This window comes from Bombina bombina, chromosome 4 (genome assembly GCF_027579735.1).
Source record: "Bombina bombina isolate aBomBom1 chromosome 4, aBomBom1.pri, whole genome shotgun sequence".
Taxonomy (NCBI): domain Eukaryota; kingdom Metazoa; phylum Chordata; class Amphibia; order Anura; family Bombinatoridae; genus Bombina; species Bombina bombina.
In genome coordinates, this window is record NC_069502.1 from 1207458609 (window position 1) to 1207481516 (window position 22908).

A 22908-nucleotide genomic window follows, 5' to 3' on the forward strand; every position below is an offset into this window, starting at 1 on the left:
TAATTTTTATCTAACGAAATAAATTAACTCTTATTAAATAAATTATTCCTATTTAAAGCTAAATACTTACCTGTAAAATACATCCTAATATAGCTACAATATAAATTATAATTATATTATAGCTATTTTAGGATTAATATTTATTTTACAGGCAACTTGGTAATTATTTTAACCAGGTACAATAGCTATTTAATAGTTACCTAGTTAAAATAATAACAAATTTACCTGTAAAATAAATCCTAACCTAAGTTATAATTAAACCTAACACTACCCTATCAATAAAATAATTAAATAAACTACCTACAATTACCTACAATTAACCTAACACTACACTATCAATAAATTAATTAAACACAATTCCTACAAATAACTACAATTAAATAAACTAGCTAAAGTACAAAAAATAAAAAAGAACTAAGTTACAGAAAATAAAAAAATATTTACAAACATAAGAAAAATATTACAACAATTTTAAACTAATTACACCTACTCTAAGCCCCCTAATAAAATAACAAAGCCCCCCAAAATAAAAAATTCCCTACCCTATTCTAAATTAAAAAAGTTACAAGCTCTTTTACCTTACCAGCCCTGAACAGGGCCCTTTGCGGGGCATGCCCCAAGAATTTCAGCTCTTTTGCCTGTAAAAAAAAACATACAATACCCCCCCCCCAACATTACAACCCACCACCCACATACCCCTAATCTAACCCAAACCCCCCTTAAATAAACCTAACACTAAGCCCCTGAAGATCTTCCTACCTTGTCTTCACCATCCAGGTATCACCGATCCGTCCTGGCTCCAAGATCTTCATCCAACCCAAGCGGGGGTTGGCGATCCATAATCCGGTCCAGAAGAGGCTCCAAAGTCTTCCTCCTATCCGGCAAGAAGAGGACATCCGGACCGGCAAACATCTTCTCCAAGCGGCATCTTCGATCTTCTTCCATCCGGTGCGGAGCGGGTCCATCTTGAAGCAGGCGACGCGGATCCATCCTCTTCTTCCGTTGTCTCCCGACGAATGACGGTTCCTTTAAGGGACGTCATCCAAGATGGCGTCCCTCGAATTCCGATTGGCTGATAGGATTCTATCAGCCAATCGGAATTAAGGTAGGAATTTTCTGATTGGCTGATGGAATCAGCCAATCAGAATCAAGTTCAATCCGATTGGCTGATCCAATCAGCCAATCAGATTGAGCTCGCATTCTATTGGCTGATCGGAACAGCCAATAGAATGCGAGCTCAATCTGATTGGCTGATTGGATCAGCCAATCGGATTGAACTTGATTCTGATTGGCTGATTCCATCAGCCAATCAGAAAATTCCTACCTTAATTCCGATTGGCTGATAGAATCCTATCAGCCAATCGGAATTCGAGGGACGCCATCTTGGATGACGTCCCTTAAAGGAACAGTCATTCGTCGTTCAGTCGTCGGTCCGGATGGATGTTCCGCGCTGGAGGTCTTCAGGATCCTGCCGCTTCGCTCCGGATGGAAGAAGATCGAAGATGCCGCTTGGAGAAGATGTTTGCCGGTCCGGATGTCCTCTTCTTGCCGGATAGGAGGAAGACTTTGGAGCCTCTTCTGGACCGGATTATGGATCGCCAACCCCCGCTTGGGTTGGATGAAGATCTTGGAGCCAGGACGGATCGGTGATACCTGGATGGTGAAGACAAGGTAGGAAGATCTTCAGGGGCTTAGTGTTAGGTTTATTTAAGGGGGGTTTGGGTTAGATTAGGGGTATGTGGGTGGTGGGTTGTAATGTTGGGGGGGGGGTATTGTATGTTTTTTTTTACAGGCAAAAGAGCTGAAATTCTTGGGGCATGCCCCGCAAAGGGCCCTGTTCAGGGCTGGTAAGGTAAAAGAGCTTGTAACTTTTTTAATTTAGAATAGGGTAGGGAATTTTTTATTTTGGGGGGCTTTGTTATTTTATTAGGGGGCTTAGAGTAGGTGTAATTAGTTTAAAATTGTTGTAATATTTTTCTTATGTTTGTAAATATTTTTTTATTTTCTGTAACTTAGTTCTTTTTTATTTTTTGTACTTTAGCTAGTTTATTTAATTGTAGTTATTTGTAGGAATTGTGTTTAATTAATTTATTGATAGTGTAGTGTTAGGTTAATTGTAGGTAATTGTAGGTAGTTTATTTAATTATTTTATTGATAGGGTAGTGTTAGGTTTAATTATAACTTAGGTTAGGATTTATTTTACAGGTAAATTTGTTATTATTTTAACTAGGTAACTATTAAATAGCTATTGTACCTGGTTAAAATATTTACCAAGTTGCCTGTAAAATAAATATTAATCCTAAAATAGCTATAATATAATTATAATTTATATTGTAGCTATATTAGGATTTATTTTACAGGTAAGTATTTAGCTTTAAATAGGAATAAGTTATTTAATAAGAGTTAATTTATTTCGTTAAATAAATATTATATTTAACTTAGGGAGGTGTTAGTGTTAGGGTTAGACTTAGCTTTAGGGGTTAATACATTTATTAGAATAGCGGTGAGGTCCGCTCGGCAGATTAGGGGTTAATAATTGAAGGTAGGTGTCGGCGATGTTAGGGAGGGCAGATTAGGGGTTAATACTATTTATGATAGGGTTAGTGAGGCGGATTAGGGGTTAATAACTTTATTATAGTAGCGCTCAGGTCCGCTCGGCAGATTAGGGGTTAATAAGTGTAGGCAGGTGTCGGCGACGTTGTGGGGGGCAGGTTAGGGGTTAATAAATATAATATAGGGGTCGGCGGTGTTAGGGCAGCAGATTAGGGGTACATAGGGATAACGTAGGTGGCGGCGGTTTACGGAGCGGCAGATTAGGGGTTAAAAAAAATATGCAGGGGTCAGCGATAGCGGGGGCGGCAGATTAGGGGTTAATAAGTGTAAGGTTAGGGGTGTTTAGACTCGGGGTACATGTTAAGGTGTTAGGTGCAGACGTAGGAAGTGTTTCCCCATAGGAAACAATGGGGCTGCGTTAGGAGCTGAACGCTGCTTTTTTGCAGGTGTTAGGTTTTTTTTCAGCTCAAACAGCCCCATTGTTTCCTATGGGAGAATCGTGCACGAGCACGTTTTTGAGGCCGGCCGCGTCCGTAAGCAACTCTGGTATCGAGAGTTGCATTTGCGGTAAAAATGCTCTACGCTCCTTTTTTGGAGCCTAACGCAGCATTTGTTTGAACTCTCGATACCAGAGTTAAATTTATGGTGCGGCCAGAAAAAAGCCCGCGGAGCGTTAACAGCCCTTTTACCGCCGAACTCCAAATCTAGGCCGCTATCTAGGTTGCTGTCTCCTTTTACTGCCGAGACAATAGTTTTTGTTATGAAGGGAGTAGCACCAGGTTAGGCCCTATAAAATTAGCATAGTGCCACACTAATATATTTTTGAACTCTCATAATGTTCTGCCTATTAACCTGAGTTTTCAGGGTTCTATAGAGGTGTTCCAGGAGTTATTGTATTACTATTGGCTGGTTTAATTCAAATAATCCAGTAGAAATTATCATTGATCCTATTGGTTGTATCTGAAAATGTAACCCAGCCTATATAAATACTAGGGTTAATAACCATTTGTATTGGATAATTCATATTTAAATCAACCAATAGGAGGGACTATTTTTCATTAAGGCGGGTGTGCAAGAGCTACAAACACGTTGTGCCAGTTAGGCACTGTTTTCCGGTCAGTGTTTCAGGCTGATGTGACTGTAATTTGGTATGTGTTTGCAGATGCCAAACGATTTACAAAAAAAATAGACTTTATTGGGTTTTTTTGATGAAAATCATTAGATACATTTTTCAAAAGGATTTTTATTGACCCATAATGAATATATTATCAGCTATTTGTGATTAAATGCCAGGTGGATACCTAGAATTGAAAACAATCCCGGCAATGGGTTCTTACAAATTTAAATCTGTTGTTACTTTGAGGATCCTGGAGCTATCAGTTATCTATAACATATAACACATTTATTGCTTAATTTATTGCTTATTTTTTATAGAATATTTATAAACAAATCTGTATTTTTATTCTCTTCACATTACTGAACCCAATTTTGTTCTTTCGTGATTCAGAAAGAGCAGCAATTTTAAACAACTTTCTAATTTACTCCTATTATCAATTTTTCTTTGTTCTCTTGGTATCTTTATTTGAAAAAGCAAGAATGTAAAGTTTACAAACTTACAGAAAAAAATGTTTGGTCCACTATCCCTTTAAGAACGCTCTTTATTTGAATTATCAATGTTTCCATAATATGTATTTTGCTCTTTCTCCAGTCAAGTTGTTGTGATTTATTGACTTAATATGAGATGTATAAATAGTGAATCTATTTTTTTCTTCTTCCTTACAGCGATTATCTATCCGAATCCCTCTGGTGAGTACAACTAACGATTGCCACTAAATTCTGTGGTGCCCCTGTGGGACATTGCATGACCTCTGACCTGGCTAGTATAAGGACTCATCTGTCCCCAGATCTTGTCAGGAAAGCTCACAGTTGCGCTAAATTCCTATAAAGCTAAACCTCTAAAACTCAAACTGCTCTGTCTAATATTATCCTGTGTCAGAAAATGCGATCGGAGCAATGCTTAAATGCCCAACCAATGCACAGCGTGTCTGACATGAATCTCTTGTAGTATTAACCTTTCCATATATGTATTAAAATAACTTAACTGGCTAAAAAGACATTTGTAAAGCTATGTTAGAGAAAAAAAGGCACGTTCAACGTTACAGACATATTAAAAGAAATTGTAGTGGATAGTAAATCAAAAGCCACACTTACTGAATGCTGTTATGGTTCCACATTGTACTCAGTACTGTGCACTGACAGTATCTGCAGCTCTGTACAAAGAATGTATAACTATAGCATAGGGAATGATACACAGACTAGTGAGAGCTTGCAGTGTAAATGAGGTAGTTGTTTAATAGCTGCTGGTCAGATCATACATCACAATACATCAATGCTTTTAGGCAACATAGTATATATCACAGAAAACTGCACTATAGGGGCATTTAAGTCAGAATTAAATATATATGATTCAGATAAAGCATTGTATTATACAAGACCATGACATAGCACATTGTCCAGTTTACTTTTAAATCAAATGTATATGTTTCTCTTGGTATCATTTGGGAAAATGGATTTTCTTCTTCCACTAAGTTGATGATCTCATCAGCTCATACAGCTACAAAGCAAAGTTACATAATCCCTTATATGTCAATGGGAGAAAAAAAAATGTGTTTTACGACAATATCTGCATCATTCATTAGTAAAAAAAGATGAAATAAAATTATTGATACCACATTATGTTTGCAAGTAATTTAACATGGCAAGACTCCCAGTTTCATGAGAAAGCCCCAATATATGAAATTATAAAAAATAAAAATGACTTTGGATTACAGAAGTGCATTACATGGGCATCTGGATAAAAAGAGGTCATTTTTCTATTTGCAGTTATGTTAGAGGTTAATCAATATTCTTACATTCTACATCCTCCTCCAGGAAGGTTTTATTCATTCCAGACCTGGCAGATGTTCCTGGACACTCAGAAAAGGTCAATCAGTGTTGAATAGAGACACCTGAATTTATATTTCCCATTATAAAATGTATATTAGTTATCTACTTTAACTCTTATTCAATGCCAAGGATTCTAAACATTCATGCCAAAATGTTTGGGGAAAAAAATATGGTTTTATATATTTCTACTAATTTACAAAATGGAGAAATCAATAAAATAATGAACAATATAGCTTTTTCCCAAAAAAAAAAAACAATTATATTTTTAAAAAAAAATTGTGAAACCATAACAATGTCTGATGAATAAAATGTTATACTTATTTGGAAGTACTTCTGCCAAATGGTTCCCAATACACGTGCACGCTCCTGAGCATATGTGTATATGTTCTTTAACAACAACGGTACCAAGAAAATGAAGTAAATCCGAGCAATTAAAGTTTATGCAATTGGACACAACATATTTTAAAACAGTTAGTTATACCATCAAATTAAAAACTCTTCAGTGCACCAAAAGGACAGCAAAATATTATCCAATAGATGACATAAAATAAAGATGGAACATGAAGAATACAATAGATAAATTCCAGTTATATTTAGTCAGTTTACTTAAAGTGAATGTAAATTTTTCCAGATTGTATAATATATTGTTGTAGAGAATCATACGATAAAGCATACCGCCACAATCCGTTTTTAATAAAATGTATTATTTCAATGTTATTTTATATAACAATTATCGATCATTCACTTACCCGCTCCTCCCACTCTCTGTTTGCTTATTCTTCCTCATATTACGTAAACAGCGGTCCCACCCGCTGTTTACGTATCGGCACTGCGCGCTCCCGTGTATTTTTTTCAATTGAAATGACAGGACTCCGTATAACATTGTGCGCAAACGCATGCGCAATGATGACGTATTACGTCATGGTAATGGGGTGGGTCCCCCTGTGGTTAGAGCCGTTATTGGCTATCAAGACGTCGATCAAAAAATAGAGGAACGGAGCGCGAATGCCGGGAGGAGGTTGATTTCAGCGAAAACAAGGATAAAATAATGAAAATAAAGGTAACGAATAAAAAAGGTAGAATTTGATGAATGAAACTCAAGGTTTTTTTTGACAACTGTTACACAGGTGTTTAGAGAAGAGGCTGACTTTACATTCACTTTAACAAAATGTATATTCAGCATAAAAGTCATCTTTGCAAATTACATTGAGTGTAAAAAGGATATAACAATATGTTGTCTGTTTCTCTGTAGTGCTAATAATCCTGCACACGCCACGGCGCAGGTAACAGATTGCGCTAAATGAAAGTAACACACAGGTGCGCATTATATACACATAACAACTGTAATACATGTAGCAGACCATTCCCCACCTCTAGCGAATATGCGATTATAAAGCACTGTGTGCCTCACTCGGAGTAATATTGAGCAATATATTATTTGTTTTAGGTTTAAAGTTTGCTATTATTAACAATTATTACATTTTCATGTAATTACCGCACTTACGCCTAGATTACGAGTGGCGCGCTAACTGTAGCACAAGAGCGATATGGTGTTTTTAGGCTCCCAGTCCTTATGTTATTAAATGTAAGAACATTAGGATTGGTGAGGCTAGAGAGGCTAAAAATGCTCTAGGAAGCCTAAAAAAAACATATTGCTCTTGTGCTACAGTTAGCGCGCCACTCATAATCTAGGTGTTAGTGTGATTTTGCGCTTCTGTGATGAAGAACAACGTTACTGTGATTATAATAGCACACAACAGATCATTGTATAGTGCAGGAAGCATGAACTACAGATGTTTCCTATGAGAATAGAGGATTCTGGGTAGGGATCTTCAAACTCACTCACCTTTTGCTTCAAATATTGGTTTTAAACAAAGATTGGTTACATTTACCTATTTCTTTTCATCTCTTTTCTTAGTTCCTTTCATTAGAGCATACTGAGGTATTCTCAGGAGTGTGTATGTGTCGTAAGACTATACTTTATGGTAGCAGTGTTTGTAACATTGTCTGTAGCAATGGTATACATATTGTGGTTACGTCACATGCACACTAAGTATACCTCTCTATGCTTTTTATCAATGATGATCAAGAAAACAAGGAAAATTTCATAATAAAATGTATTTAAAAAAAGTTCTATGCACTTCTTGATCTTAAAAGTTTATTTGTGACTTCAGCGTCCCTTTAAAATACATTTTAAAAATACAGGAATCTGTAAGTCTCTTAAGGCAAATACCCCATTCCCTCGCATAAACAATAGATGCTGAAACAAGGTTACATTGTATACACTCTATGAAGGCAATAAATGTTTAGACAAAGCTAAAATAAGAGAATAGGAGAGTCCCTCCCTCCAGGAACATTTATAGAACGTTAACTCTAACTCAAGGGCATTAAAGGAAGAGGACCACTCAGTATTAGTATTGGTTGTGACATTGACTTATACACCAAGTAAGACATGTCTATTCTACTACAGTAGTATTAGCACACTGAAACAAAAAGCCAATATCTCTACATAATAAGTATTGTTTGCTGCAGAACAAAAATCCATTGACATTAAATGCCCCATCATTTTGTGTTGCCACCAGCAGTTCAGTTGCTAGAGGATATAGCCGTCTCATAAGATCTCTGTTCAAGCAACTGACTGCTCATTAATCGCAGAGCAAACTCTGCACTTCAATAGTGGGATGGTCATTGCTTTCTCTATCTAGTTAGGAATAAATGAAGTGGAGACAATAGGCCAGCCCTGTTTGTTAGGTGCCTAATAGAACAGTCATGATTTACTACTGAAAAGTTACAATGTAACAGCTTAGTTAAACTAAATCATGCACTAGAACATTTCTCAACTACTTGCAGGTTTAAAGGGATGCTGAATCCAATTTTTTTCTTTCTTTCATGATTCATATAGAGCATCATTCTAATTTACTCCTATTATCAAATTGTCTTTGTGCTCTTGGTATCTATATTTAAAAAAGCATGAATGAAAGCATACGAGCCGGCGAATCTTTGGTTCAGCACCTGGGTATCACTTGCTGATTGGTAGCTAAACACAGCCACCAATTATCAAGCGCTATCCAGGGTTCTGAACCAAAAATGGACTGGCTCATAAGCTTACATTCCTTCTTTTTCAAATAGATACCAAGAGAATGAAGAAAAATTGATAATAGGAGTAAAATAGAAAGATGCCTAAAATTGCTGTTTTATCTGAATCATGAAAGGAAAAAAATGGGTTCAGTATCCTTTTAACTACAGCTGGGTTAATTTTCCAGCTAACATTAAAAAATGACAAACAAAAATATGTATCATGATTTCTGTTCTAGAACAATATTAAAACAAATGTGTTACTGCTCACAGATTCATGCTACATTTTTAATCCGATCAGATAAAGTTCATATCTGCAGAGGTCAAGGGCTGGTCATGTTGGTGTCCTGGCACAGTTGTGCTTTATCTGCGCCAGCAGAGAGTTTTATCTCCCTGTGTTTTACAGGGATCTGGTGGCCTTGTGCTCATAGACCAGAAGTAAATCAGTCTCTCTCTCATAAAAAAAACTTGTGTTCTCCGAAAAACTGTTTGATGGACATAGTTTCAGGCTATCGATCTGCCTGCGACTTGCTTCTTTATGCTAAATCCCATACGGTATATTGATAAAAATGATTTCTGCAGTATCAGACACAGAATAGAAATACACCACAAAATAGTATTTAATTGTAGTGAAAAACCAAAAGAAAAAATAATCAAGTATAAAACCACAGTATATTTTATTAAGCTTTGTGTGATGCTGATGGAACAGTAAGTGGATTATATAATATAAGTGCTGTGCCTTTCTTCAAAATATATTGTAGATTTGACAATCACAGCTGATTTATCCAACCTCATTTGGAGATTTATTGAGAGAAAACAGTATAAATTGTTGTCTCCAAAAAGAGATTGTGGTAGGGTATGTTTGGTCTTTAAAAACAATTGCAGTAAACACAGTGTTAAATGTGTTCAAGAAGTTTTCTCATGTGGCTGGTATGTAATGTACCGCAAGACAGCACAAGTTGCCTAATATGCATTGAAACATTTATTGTCCTCAAGAGTTGTTATGTTTTGAGTAACATCTTAATAGTTAAAGGGACAGTCTACTACAGAATTTTTCTGGTTTAAAATGATAGATAATCCCTTTATTAACCATTCCCCAGTTTTGCATAACCAACATGGTTATATTAATATACTTGTTACCTCTGTAATTACTTTGTATCTAAGCCTCAGTAGACTGCCCCCTTATGTCAGTTCCTTTGACAGACTTGCATTTTAGCCAATCAGTGCTGACCCATAAATAACTCCACAGAAGTGAGCACAATGGTATATATATATATATATATATATGAAAACAACAGAACTAGCGCTGTCTAGCTGCGAAAAACTGTCAAAATGCACTGAGGTAAGAGGTGGCCTTCAGGGGCTTAGAAATTAGCATATGAGCCTACCTAGGTTTAGCTTTCAACAAAGAATGCCAAGAGAATAAAGCAAATTTGATGATAAAAGTAAATTGGAAAGTTGTTTAAAATTGCAAGCCCTATCTGAATCATGAAAGTTTAATTTTGACTAGACTGTCCCTTTAAGTATAACTTGATTCTTGTTATTGCATATGTATCCATCCTTTCTATCTTTACAAATATTGATTAGTACTCCCAGTCTCATTCATACAGAACTTATTATGTGTAAATACTGAATCTGTTTTGCAGATTGGATATTTTCTTCCATAGACTACGTAATGAAGACAAGATATCATTTTTACAAAATCTCTAACGTTGTCTCTATATTTATAGATAACACATGTCGGTTTGAGGATGAGAAGATATGTGGGTTTTTGCAGGATGTGATGGACAACTTTGATTGGACTCGTCAAAATGCAAAGACACAGCATCCCAAAAGAACGGCGAATACCGGACCCACTAGAGACAGCAGCGACACAGAAGAAGGTAATGACTAATAATGAGCGTTATAATCTGTATCAGAGGGTAAAATTGATCAGCCACACTATCACCTAGATTACGAGTTTTGCGTTAGAGGCTATGCGGGGCTAACAAGCAGTTTTCCCTCACCGCTCACTTACCTGCAGCACTGGTATTACGAGTTTTCAGAAACCCGTCGTTAAAAGTGAGCGTTGAGCAAAATTTTGCTCATTACCGCACTCCAATACCAGCGCTGCTTAAGTCAGTGGTGAGCTGGTTTAACGTACTCGTGCACGATTTCCCCACAGGAATCAACGGGGAGAGCCAGCTGAAAAAAAGTCTAACACCTGCAAAAAAGCAGTGTAAAACTCACTAACGCAGCCCAATTGATTCCTATGGGGAAATAAAATTTATGTTTACACCTAACAGCCTAACATGAACCCCGAGTCTAAACAACCCTAATCTTATACTTATTAAGCCCTAATCTGCCGTTCCCAACATCGCTGACACCTATATTATATTTATTAACCCCTAATCTGCCGCTCTGGACACCGCCGCCACCTACATTATACTTATGAACCCCTAATCTGCTGCCCCCAACATCTCCGACACCTATATTATATTAATTAACCCCTAATCTGCCGCCCCCAATGTTGCCGCCACCTACCTACACTTATTAACCCCTAATCTGCCGCCCCCAACGTCGCCGCTACTATATTAAAGTTATTAACCCCTAAACCTAAGTCTATACCTAAACCTAACACCCCCTAACTTAAATATAATTAAAATAAATCTAAATAAAATTACTATCATTAACTAAATTATTCCTATTTTACACTAAATACTTAACTATAAAATAAACCCTAAGATAGCTACAATATAACTAATAGTTACATTGTATCTATCTTAGGGTTTATTTTTATTTTACAGGCAAGTTTGTATTTATTTTAACTAGGTAGAATAGTTATTAAATAGTTATTAACTATTTAATAACTACCTAGTTAAAATAAAGACAAATTTACATGTAAAATAAAACCTAACCTAAGTTACACTAACACCTAACACTACACTATAATTAAATAAATTAACTACATTAAATACCATTACCTACATTTAATTAAATTATCTAAAGTACAAAAAAAACAAAACACTAAATTACAGAAAATAATAAACAAATTACAGAAATTTAAACTAATTACACCTAATCTAATAGCCCTATTAAAATAAAAAAGCCCACCCCAAAATAAAAAAAAACCCTAGCCTAAACTAAACTACCAATAGCCCTTAAAAGGGCCTTTTGCAGGGCATTGCCCCAAAGTAATCAGCTCTTTTACCTGTAAAAAAAATACAAACAACCCCCCCAACAGTAAAACCAGCCACCCACACAACCAACCCCCCAAATAAAATACTAGCTAAAAAAAAACTAAGCTCCCCATTGCCCTGAAAATGGCATTTGGATGGGCATTGCCCTTAAAAGGGCAGTTTGCTCTTTTGCCGCCCAAACCCTAATCTAAAAAATAAAACACACCCAATACACCCTTAAAACCTAACACTAACCCCCTAAAGATTGACTTACTGGGAGACGTCTTCATCCAAGCCGGGCGAAGTGGTCCTCCAGACGGGCAGAAGTCTTCATCCAAGCCGAGCAGAAGTGGTCCTTAGGAATTAAGGTAGAAAAAATCCAATTGGCTGATGCAATCAGCCAATAGGATTGAGCTCGCATTCTATTGGCTGATTGGAACAGCCAATAGGATTGAACTTCAATCCTATTTGCTGATTGCATCAGCCAATAGGATTAAACTTCAATCCTATTGGCTGATTGCATCAGCCAATAAGATTTTTTATACCTTAATTCCGATTGGCTGATAGAATTCTATCAGCCAATCGGAATCTAAGGGACGCCATCTTGGATGACGTCACTTAAAGGTACCTTCATTCTGTTTTAGTCGTCAGATGAAGAGGATGCTCCGCGTCGGATGTCTTGAAGATGGACCCGCTCCGCGCCGGATGGATGAAGATAGAAGATGCCGTCTGGATGAAGACTTCTGCCCGTCTGGAGGACCACTTCTGCCCAGCTTGAATGAAGACTTCTGCCCGTCTGGAGGATCACTTCTGCCTGGCTTGGATGAAGAGTGTTAGGTTTTTTTTAAAGGTGTATTGGGTGGGTTTTATTTTTTAGATTAGGGTTTGGGCGGCAAAACAGATAACTGTCCTTTTAAGGCCAATGCCCATCCAAATGCCATTTTCAGGGCAATGGGGAGCTTAGTTTTTTTTAGCTAGTATTTTATTTGGGGGGTTGGTTGTGTGGGGGGTGGGTTTTACTGTTGGAGGGGTTGTTTTTTTTACAGGTAAAAGAGCTAATTACTTTGGGGCAATGCCCCGCAAAAGGCCCTTTTAAGGGCTATGGGTAGTTTAGTTTAGTTTAGGCCAGGGTTTTTTTATTTTGGGGGGGGGGGCTTTTTTATTTTAATAGGGCTATTAGATTAGGTGTAATTAGTAATTTCTCTAATTTGTTTATTATTTTCTGTTATTTAGTGTTTGTTTTTTTTGTACTTTAGCTAATTTAATGTAGGTAATTGTATTTAATTTAGGTAATTTATTTAATTATAGTGTAGTGTTAGGTGTTAGTGTAACTTAGGTTAGGTTTTATTTTACAGGTAAATTTGTATTTATTTTAACTAAGTAGTTAATAACTATTTAATAACGTTTCTACCTAGTTAAAATAAATACAAACTTGCCTGTAAAATAAAAATAAATCCTAATCTTGCTACAATGTAACTATTAGTTGTATTGTAGCTATCTTAGGCCTAGATTTAGAGTTCGGCGGTAGCCGTCAAAACCAGCGTTAGAGGCTCCTAACGCTGGTTTTGGCCGCCCGCTGGTATTTGGAGTCAGTGATTAAAGGGTCTAACGCTCACTTTTCAGCCGCGACTTTTCCATACCGCAGATCCCCCTACGCCATTTGCGTAGCCTATCTTTTCAATGGGATCTTCCTAACGCCGGTATTTAGAGTCGTTTCTGCAGTGAGCGTTAGAGCTCTAACGACAAGATTCCAGCCGCCTGAAAATAGCAGGAGTTAAGAGCTTTCTGGCTAACGCCGGTTTATAAAGCTCTTAACTACTGTACCCTAAAGTACACTAACACCCATAAACTACCTATGTACCCCTAAACCGAGGTCCCCCCACACCGCCGCCACTCGATTAAAATTTTTAACCCCTAATCTGCCGACCGCCACCTACGTTATACTTATGTACCCCTAATCTGCTGCCCCTAACACCGCCGACCCCTATATTATATTTATTAACCCCTAACTTGCCCCCCACAACGTCGCCGCAAGCTACTTAAAATAATTAACCCCTAATCTTCCGACCGCAAATCGCCGCCACCTACGTTATCCCTATGTACCCCTAATCTGCTACCCCTAACATCGCCGACCCCTATGTTATATTTATTAACCCCTAATCTGCCCCCCTCAACGTCGCCGACACCTACCTACACTTATTAACCCCTAATCTGCCGAGCGGACCTGAGCGCTACTATAATAAAGTTATTAACCCCTAATCCGCCTCACTAACCCTATCATAAATAGTATTAACCCCTAATCTGCCCTCCCTAACATCGCCGACACCTACCTTCAATTATTAACCCCTAATCTGCCGACCGGAGCTCACCGCTATTCTAATAAATGTATTAACCCCTAAAGCTAAGTCTAACCCTAACACTAACACCCCCCTAAGTTAAATATAATTTTTATCTAACGAAATAAATTAACTCTTATTAAATAAATAATTCCTATTTAAAGCTAAATACTTACCTGTAAAATAAATCCTAATATAGCTACAATATAAATTATAATTATATTATAGCTATTTTAGGATTAATATTTATTTTACAGGCAACTTTGTAATTATTTTAACCAGGTACAATAGCTATTAAATAGTTAAGAACTATTTAATAGTTACCTAGTTAAAATAATAACAAATTTACCTGTAAAATAAATCCTAACCTAAGTTATAATTAAACCTAACACTACCCTATCAATAAAATAATTAAATAAACTACCTACAATTACCTACAATTAACCTAACACTACACTATCAATAAATTAATTAAACACAATTGCTACAAATAAATACAATTAAATAAACTATCTAAAGTACAAAAAATAAAAAAGAACTAAGTTACAGAAAATAATAAAATATTTACAAACATAAGAAAAATATTACAACAATTTTAAACTAATTACACCTACTCTAAGCCCCCTAATAAAATAACAAAGCCCCCCAAAATAAAAAATTCCCTACCCTATTCTAAAATACAAATATTACAAGCTCTTTTACCTTACCAGCCCTGAACAGGGCCCTTTGCGGGGCATGCCCCAAGAATTTCAGCTCTTTTGCCTGTAAAAAAAAACATACAATACCCCCCCCCCAACATTACAACCCACCACCCACATACCCCTAATCTAACCCAAACCCCCCTTAAATAAACCTAACACTACCCCCCTGATGATCTTCCTACCTTGTCTTCACCATGCCAGGTTCACCGATCCGTCCTGGCTCCAAGATCTTCATCCAACCCAAGCGGGGGCTAGACATCCACTGAAGAAGTCCAGAAGAGGGTCCAAAGTCTTCCTCCTATCCGGCAAGAAGAGGACATCCGGACCGGCAAACATCTTCTCCAAGCGGCATCTTCTATCTTCTTCCATCCGATGACGACCGGCTCCATCTTGAAGACCTCCAGCGCGGATCCATCCTCTTCTTCCGACGACTAGACGACGAATGACGGTTCCTTTAAGGGACGTCATCCAAGATGGCGTCCCTCGAATTCCGATTGGCTGATAGGATTCTATCAGCCAATCGGAATTAAGGTAGGAATTTTCTGATTGGCTGATGGAATCAGCCAATCAGAATATAGTTCAATCCGATTGGCTGATCCAATCAGCCAATCAGATTGAGCTCGCATTCTATTGGCTGTTCCGATCAGCCAATAGAATGCGAGCTCAATCTGATTGGCTGATTGGATCAGCCAATCGGATTGAACTATATTCTGATTGGCTGATTCCATCAGCCAATCAGAAAATTCCTACCTTAATTCCGATTGGCTGATAGAATCCTATCAGCCAATCGGAATTCGAGGGACGCCATCTTGGATGACGTCCCTTAAAGGAACCGTCATTCGTCGTCTAGTCGTCGGAAGAAGAGGATGGATCCGCGCTGGAGGTCTTCAAGATGGAGCCGGTCGTCATCGGATGGAAGAAGATAGAAGATGCCGCTTGGAGAAGATGTTTGCCGGTCCGGATGTCCTCTTCTTGCCGGATAGGAGGAAGACTTTGGACCCTCTTCTGGACTTCTTCAGTGGATGTCTAGCCCCCGCTTGGGTTGGATGAAGATCTTGGAGCCAGGACGGATCGGTGAACCTGGCATGGTGAAGACAAGGTAGGAAGATCATCAGGGGGGTAGTGTTAGGTTTATTTAAGGGGGGTTTGGGTTAGATTAGGGGTATGTGGGTGGTGGGTTGTAATGTTGGGGGGGGGGTATTGTATGTTTTTTTTTACAGGCAAAAGAGCTGAAATTCTTGGGGCATGCCCCGCAAAGGGCCCTGTTCAGGGCTGGTAAGGTAAAAGAGCTTGTAATATTTGTATTTTAGAATAGGGTAGGGAATTTTTTATTTTGGGGGGCTTTGTTATTTTATTAGGGGGCTTAGAGTAGGTGTAATTAGTTTAAAATTGTTGTAATATTTTTCTTATGTTTGTAAATATTTTATTATTTTCTGTAACTTAGTTCTTTTTTATTTTTTGTACTTTAGATAGTTTATTTAATTGTATTTATTTGTAGCAATTGTGTTTAATTAATTTATTGATAGTGTAGTGTTAGGTTAATTGTAGGTAATTGTAGGTAGTTTATTTAATTATTTTATTGATAGGGTAGTGTTAGGTTTAATTATAACTTAGGTTAGGATTTATTTTACAGGAAATTTTGTTATTATTTTAACTAGGTAACTATTAAATAGTTCTTAACTATTTAATAGCTATTGTACCTGGTTAAAATAATTACAAAGTTGCCTGTAAAATAAATATTAATCCTAAAATAGCTATAATATAATTATAATTTATATTGTAGCTATATTAGGATTTATTTTACAGGTAAGTATTTAGCTTTAAATAGGAATCATTTATTTAATAAGAGTTAATTTATTTCGTTAGATAAAAATTATATTTAACTTAGGGGGGTGTTAGTGTTAGGGTTAGACTTAGCTTTAGGGGTTAATACATTTATTAGAATAGCGGTGAGCTCCGGTCGGCAGATTAGGGGTTAATAATTGAAGGTAGGTGTCGGCGATGTTAGGGAGGGCAGATTAGGGGTTAATACTATTTATGATAGGGTTAGTGAGGCGGATTAGGGGTTAATAACTTTATTATAGTAGCGCTCAGGTCCGCTCGGCAGATTAGGGGTTAATAAGTGTAGGCAGGTGTCGGCGACGTTGTGGGGGGCAGATTAGGGGTTAATAAATATAACATAGGGGTCGGCGATGTTAGGGCAGCAGATTAGGGGTACATAGGGATAACGTAGGTGGCGGCGGTTTACGGAGCGGCAGATTAGGGGTTAAAAGTGTAATGCAGGGGTCAGCGATAGCGGGGGCGGCAGATTAGGGGTTAATAAGTGTAAGGTTAGGGGTGTTTAGACTCGGGGTACATGTTAGAGTGTTAGGTGCAGACGTAGGAAGTGTTTCCCCATAGGAAACAATGGGGCTGCGTTAAGAGCTGAACGCTGCTTTTTTGCAGGTGTTAGGTTTTTTTTCAGCTCAAACTGCCCCATTGTTTCCTATGGGAGAATCGTGCACGAGCACGTTTTTGATGCCGGCCGCGTCCGTAAGCAACTCTGGTATCGAGAGTTGCATTTGCGGTAAATATGCTCTACGCTCCTTTTTTGGAGCCTAACGCAGCATTTGTTTGAACTCTCGATACCAGAGTTAAATTTATGGTGCGGCCAGAAAAAAACCCGCGGAGCGTTAACAGCCCTTTTACCGCCGAACTCCAAATCTAGGCCTTAGGGTTTATTTTACAGGTAAGTATTTAGTTTTAAATAGGAATAATTTAGTTAATGATAGTAAATATTTATTTAGATTTATTTTAATTATATTAAAGTTAGGGGGCATTAGGTTTAGGGGTTAATAACTTTAATATAATGGCGGGGACGTTGGGGGCGGCAGATTAGGGATTAATAAATGTAGGTAGGTGGCGGCAATGTTAGGGCCGGCAGATTAGGGGTTAATAATATTTAAGGATATGTTAGGAGGGATAAAGTATTTAAGGCATTAAAGCCTAGTGCTGAATTAGACACTATGTAGATAATATAGAGTAGAGAAATTATTAAAACACTTTATTTAACATATATACTAGAATAGACGAACAAGATCAAATTGGATCATGAGAGAAATGGGTATGTGTCTTCCATTACTCTATATTACACAAATGAATGATCCAAAAGAAAATTTAAAAACAATCATAAAAATGGGCATGTGTGGTCAGACAGGGGCGTGAGGATACCCACAATTATCAGTATGTGGCATGTAATGTAGGGTGCAGCAAATTCATTCAATGCATACAGGTCTATGCGCTCAAAGGCGTCCTCCTACCTGCGTACTGCTGGGATTGAACCCAGTCAGCCGATTGCTAGCTTAAACCCTGTATCTTAATCACATACCAAGCACATCAAAGTGAAGAAATATATCATACTGGTATCATACTGTTTAAGCGTACCAGGCACATCAAAGTGAAGAAATATATCATACTGGTATCAAATTGCTTGTGCAAACCGTGCACATCAAAGTGAAGAAATATAACAAACTTGTATCATACTGTTTGACACTTACATACAAAACTTAAATCTAGAGTCGCTAGTTATTATATTATAGCATACGCTATGGCCTCTAGTTATCAACGTGTCTACCTCAAATACGCTGGAATTCCGCAGCGTATTTGAGGCGAGGCTGATTCGCCTTAGTTATCAAGCCCTAGATACTGGCAAAAGTAGAATTTTGTGACGTAAGCTTTGATCCGCCGGACTCAGTCCGACACAGATCGATTCTTACGTCACTCCAGATGTTCCGCACACAAGTGTGGCACAATCTGACTACTTTTGCTAGTTATCAAAAAACTAGCAGGTACGCTCGGCACTTTTCCGGCCCAGCGTACCTGGTTTTCAAACCGCCGCCCTGGAGGCGGCGGATCCCATAGGAATCAATGGGAGTCTGACCATAGCGAAAGTTCATGTTCGCTGCTGCCAGACATCCCATTGATTCCTATGGGATATGTCTGCACCTAACACCCTAACATGTACCCCGAGTCTAAACGCCCCTAATCTGTCCCCCCCTACACCGCCACAACTAAATAAAGTGTTTACCCCCTAAACTGCCGTTCCCAGAGCCCACCGCAAGCTATACTAAATATGTTAACTCCTAAACCGCCGCTCCCGGTCCCCGCCGCCACTATAATATATGTATTAACCCCTAAACCACCACTCCCAGACCCCGCCGCCACCTACATGATACCTATTAACCCCTATCCTGCCCCCCTATACCGTCGCCATCTATAATAAAGTTATTAACCCCTATCCTGCCGATCCCGGACCTCGCAGCAACTAAATAAATAGTTTAACCCCTAAACCGCCTCTCCTGGACCCCGCCGCAACCTATATTAAACTTATTAACCAATAATCTGCCCCCCCACACCGTTGCCACCTATAATAAGTTTATTAACCCCTATCATGCCCCCCCTAAACTGTCGCCACCTATGATAAGTTTATTAACCCCTATCCTGCCCCCCCTACACCGTCGCCACTTATAATAAGTTTATTAACCCCTATCCTGCCCCCCCTACACCGCCGCCACTGTAATAAAATTATTAACCCCTAAACCTAAGTCTAACACTAACCCTAACACCCCCCTAACTTAAATATTAATTAAATAAATCTAAATAATATTTATCTTATTAAATAAATTAATCCTATTTAAAACTAAATACTTACCTTTAAAATAAACCCTAATATAGCTACAATATAAATAATAATTATATTGTAGCTATTTTAGGATTTATTTTTATTTTACAGGCAAATTTCAATTTATTTTAACTAGGTACAATAGCTATTAAATAGTTATTAACTATTTAATAGCTACCTAGCTAAAATAAAGAGAAATTAACCTGTAAAATAAAAACTAACCTAAGTTACAATTACACCTAACACTACACTATACTTAAATACATTAATCCTATTTAAAACTAAATACTTACCTGTAAAATAAATCCTAAGATAGCTACAATATAATTAATAATTACATTGTAGCTATTTTTGGATTTATATTTATTTTACAGGTAACTTTGTATTTATTTTAGCTAGTTAGAATAGTTATTAAATAGTTATTAACTATTTAATAACTACCTAGCTAAAAGAAATACAAAATTACCTGTAAAATAAATCCTAACCTAAGTTACAATTAAACCTAACACTACACTATCATTAAATTAATTAAATAAATTACCTACAAATAACTACAATTAAAAACAATTAAATAAACTAACTAAAGTACAAAAAATAAAAAAAGCTAAGTTACAAAACATTTAAAAAATATTACAACAATTTTAAGCTACTTACACCTAATCTAAGCCCCCTAATAAAATAACAAAGCCCCCCAAAATAAAAAAATGCCCTACCCTATTCTAAATTAAAAAAGTTCAAAGATCTTTTACCTTACCAGCCCTTAAAAGGGCCTTTTGCGGGGCATGCCCCAAAGAATTCTGCTCTTTTGCCAGTAAAAGAAAAATACAACCCCCCAACATTAAAACCCACCACCCACATACCCCTAATCTAACCCAAACCCCCCTTAAATAAACCTAACACTACCCCCCTGAAGATCATCCTACCTTGAGTCGTCTTCAGCCAGCCGGCCATCGATGGAATCGAAGAGGAGATCCGGAGCGGCAGAAGTCATCATCCAGGCGGCGCTGAATAAGTCTTCCATTCGATGAAGTCATCATCCAGGCGGCGCTGAAGAAGTCTTCCATCCGATAGAAGTCTTCATCCAGGCGGCGTCTTCAATCTTCATCCATCCGGAGCGGAGCGGAGCCATCTTCAGACGAGCCGAAGCGGAGCCATCCTCTTCTTCCCGATGACTAACGACGAATGGATATTCCTTTAAGGGACATCATCCAAGATGGCATCCCTTCAATTCCGATTGGCTGATAGGATTCTATCAGCCAATCGGAATTAAGGTAGGAAAAATCTGATTGGCTGATTGAATCAGCCAATCAGATTGAAGTTCAATCCGATTGGCTGATCCAATCAGCCAATCAGATTGAGCTCGCATTCTATTGGCTGTTCCGATCAGCCAATAGAATGCAAGCTCAATCTGATTGGCTGATTGGATCAGCCAATCGGATTGAACTTCAATCTGATTGGCTGATTGAATCAGCCAATCAGATTTTTCCTACCTTAATACTATCAGCCAATCGGAATTGAAGGGACGCCATCTTGGATGACGTCCCTTAAAGGAATATCCATTCATCGTTAGTCGTCGGGAAGAAGAGGATGGCTCCGCGTCAGCTCGTCTGAAGATGGCTCCGGATGGATGAAGATTGAAGACGCCGCCTGGATGAAGACTTCTATCGGAAGGAAGATTTCTTCAGCGCCGCCTGGATGATTACTTCATCGGATGGAAGACTTATTCAGCGCCGCCTGGATGATGACTTCCGCCGCTCCGGATCTCCTCTTCGGTTCCATCGATGGTCGGCTGGCTGAAGACGACTCAAGGTAGGATGATCTTCAGGGGGGTAATGTTAGGTTTATTTAAGGGGGGTTTGGGTTAGATTAGGGGTATGTGGGTAGTGGGTTTTAATGTTGGGGGGGGTTGTATTTTTCTTTTAAAGGCAAAAGAGCAGAATTCTTTGGGGCATGCCCCGCAAAAGGCCCCTTTAAGGGCTGGTAAGGTAAAAGAGCTTTGAACTTTTTAAATTTAGAATAGGGTAGGGCATTTTTTTTATTTTGGGGGGCTTTGTTATTTTATTAGGGGGCTTAGATTAGGTGTAAGTAGCTTAAAATTGTTGTAATATTTTTTAAATGTTTGTAACTTATTTTTTTATTTTTTGTAACTTAGCTTTTTTTATTTTTTGTACTTTAGTTAGTTTATTTAATTGTTTTTAATTGTAGTTATTTGTAGGTAAGTTATTTAATTAATTTAATGATAGTGTAGTGTTAGGTTTAATTGTAACTTAGGTTAGGATTTATTTTACAGGTAATTTTGGATTTCTTTTAGCTAGGTAGTTATTAAATAGTTAATAACTATTTAATAACTATTCTAACTAGCTAAAATAAATACAAAGTTACCTGTAAAATAAATATAAATCCTAAAATAGCTACAATGTAATTATTATCTATCTTAGGGTTTATTTTACAGGTAAGTATTTAGTTTTAAATAGAAATAATTTATTAAAGTATAGTGTATTGTTAGGTGTAATTGTAACTTAGGTTAGTTTTTATTTTACAGGTTAATTTCTCTTTATTTTAACTAGGTAGCTATTAAATAGTTAATAACTATTTAATAGCTAGTGTACCTAGTTAAAATAAATTGAACGTTGCCTGTAAAATAAAAATAAATCCTAAAATAGCTACAATATAATTATTATTTATATTGTAGCTATATTCGGGTTTATTTTAAAGGTAAGTATTTAGTTTTAAATAGGATTAATTTAGTTAATAAGATAAATATTATTTAGATTTATTTAATTAATATTTAAGTTGGGGGGGGTGTTAGGGTTAGGGTTAGACTTAGGTTTAGGGGTTAATAATTTTATTATAGTGGCTGCGGTGTAGTGGGAGCAGATTAGGGGTTAATAAGTTTATTATAGGTGGCAATGGTGTAGGGGGGCAGATTAGGGGTTAATAAGTTTAAGATAGGTTGCGGCGGGGTCCTGGAGTGGCGGTTTAGGGGTTAAACTATTTATTTAGTTGCAGCGAGGTCCGGGATCAGCAGAATAGGGGTTAATAACTTTATTATAGAGGGCGGCGGTATAGGGGGGGCAGGATAGGGGTTACTAGGTATAATAGGTGGCGGCGGTGTCCGGGAGCGGCAGTTTAGGGGTTAATACATTTATTATAGTTGCGGCGGGGTCTAGGAGTGGCGGTTTAGGGGGTGCCGGTATAGGGGGTAGAACAGTGTAGTTTAGTGTGGGTGCTTAGTGACAGGCTAGCAAGAAAGCTGTAAAAAAGCCGAAGAGCAGCGAGATCGGATGAGTGATAAGTTTAGAGTTTTAAGATAGAGTTTTTTTTATAACTTAGGCGAAATTTTGCAGGTCCGCGGAGGCGATGGTAGGCAAGCTTAGGCGGGCGTATTGAACCGGCAAAGGCAGGTAAAGTAGACGTCTTGATAACTACCCCTCTATATGTCTAAGCCCAGACATCCACATTGATAATGTTACCAAATT

The 22908-nt window shown here is 37.6% G+C and overlaps 1 protein-coding gene across 1 annotated transcript in view; it reads left to right on the top strand.

Annotated features, from left to right (window-relative positions):
- Positions 1–22908, top strand: part of MDGA1 (MAM domain containing glycosylphosphatidylinositol anchor 1) — an 802309-nt gene that overhangs the window by 708443 nt on the left and 70958 nt on the right. The window contains exons 12-13 of the mRNA XM_053712693.1: positions 4336–4359; positions 10305–10457. Coding sequence (XP_053568668.1) covers positions 4336–4359; positions 10305–10457 — 177 coding nt within the window. The remainder of the gene's footprint in view (positions 1–4335; positions 4360–10304; positions 10458–22908) is intronic.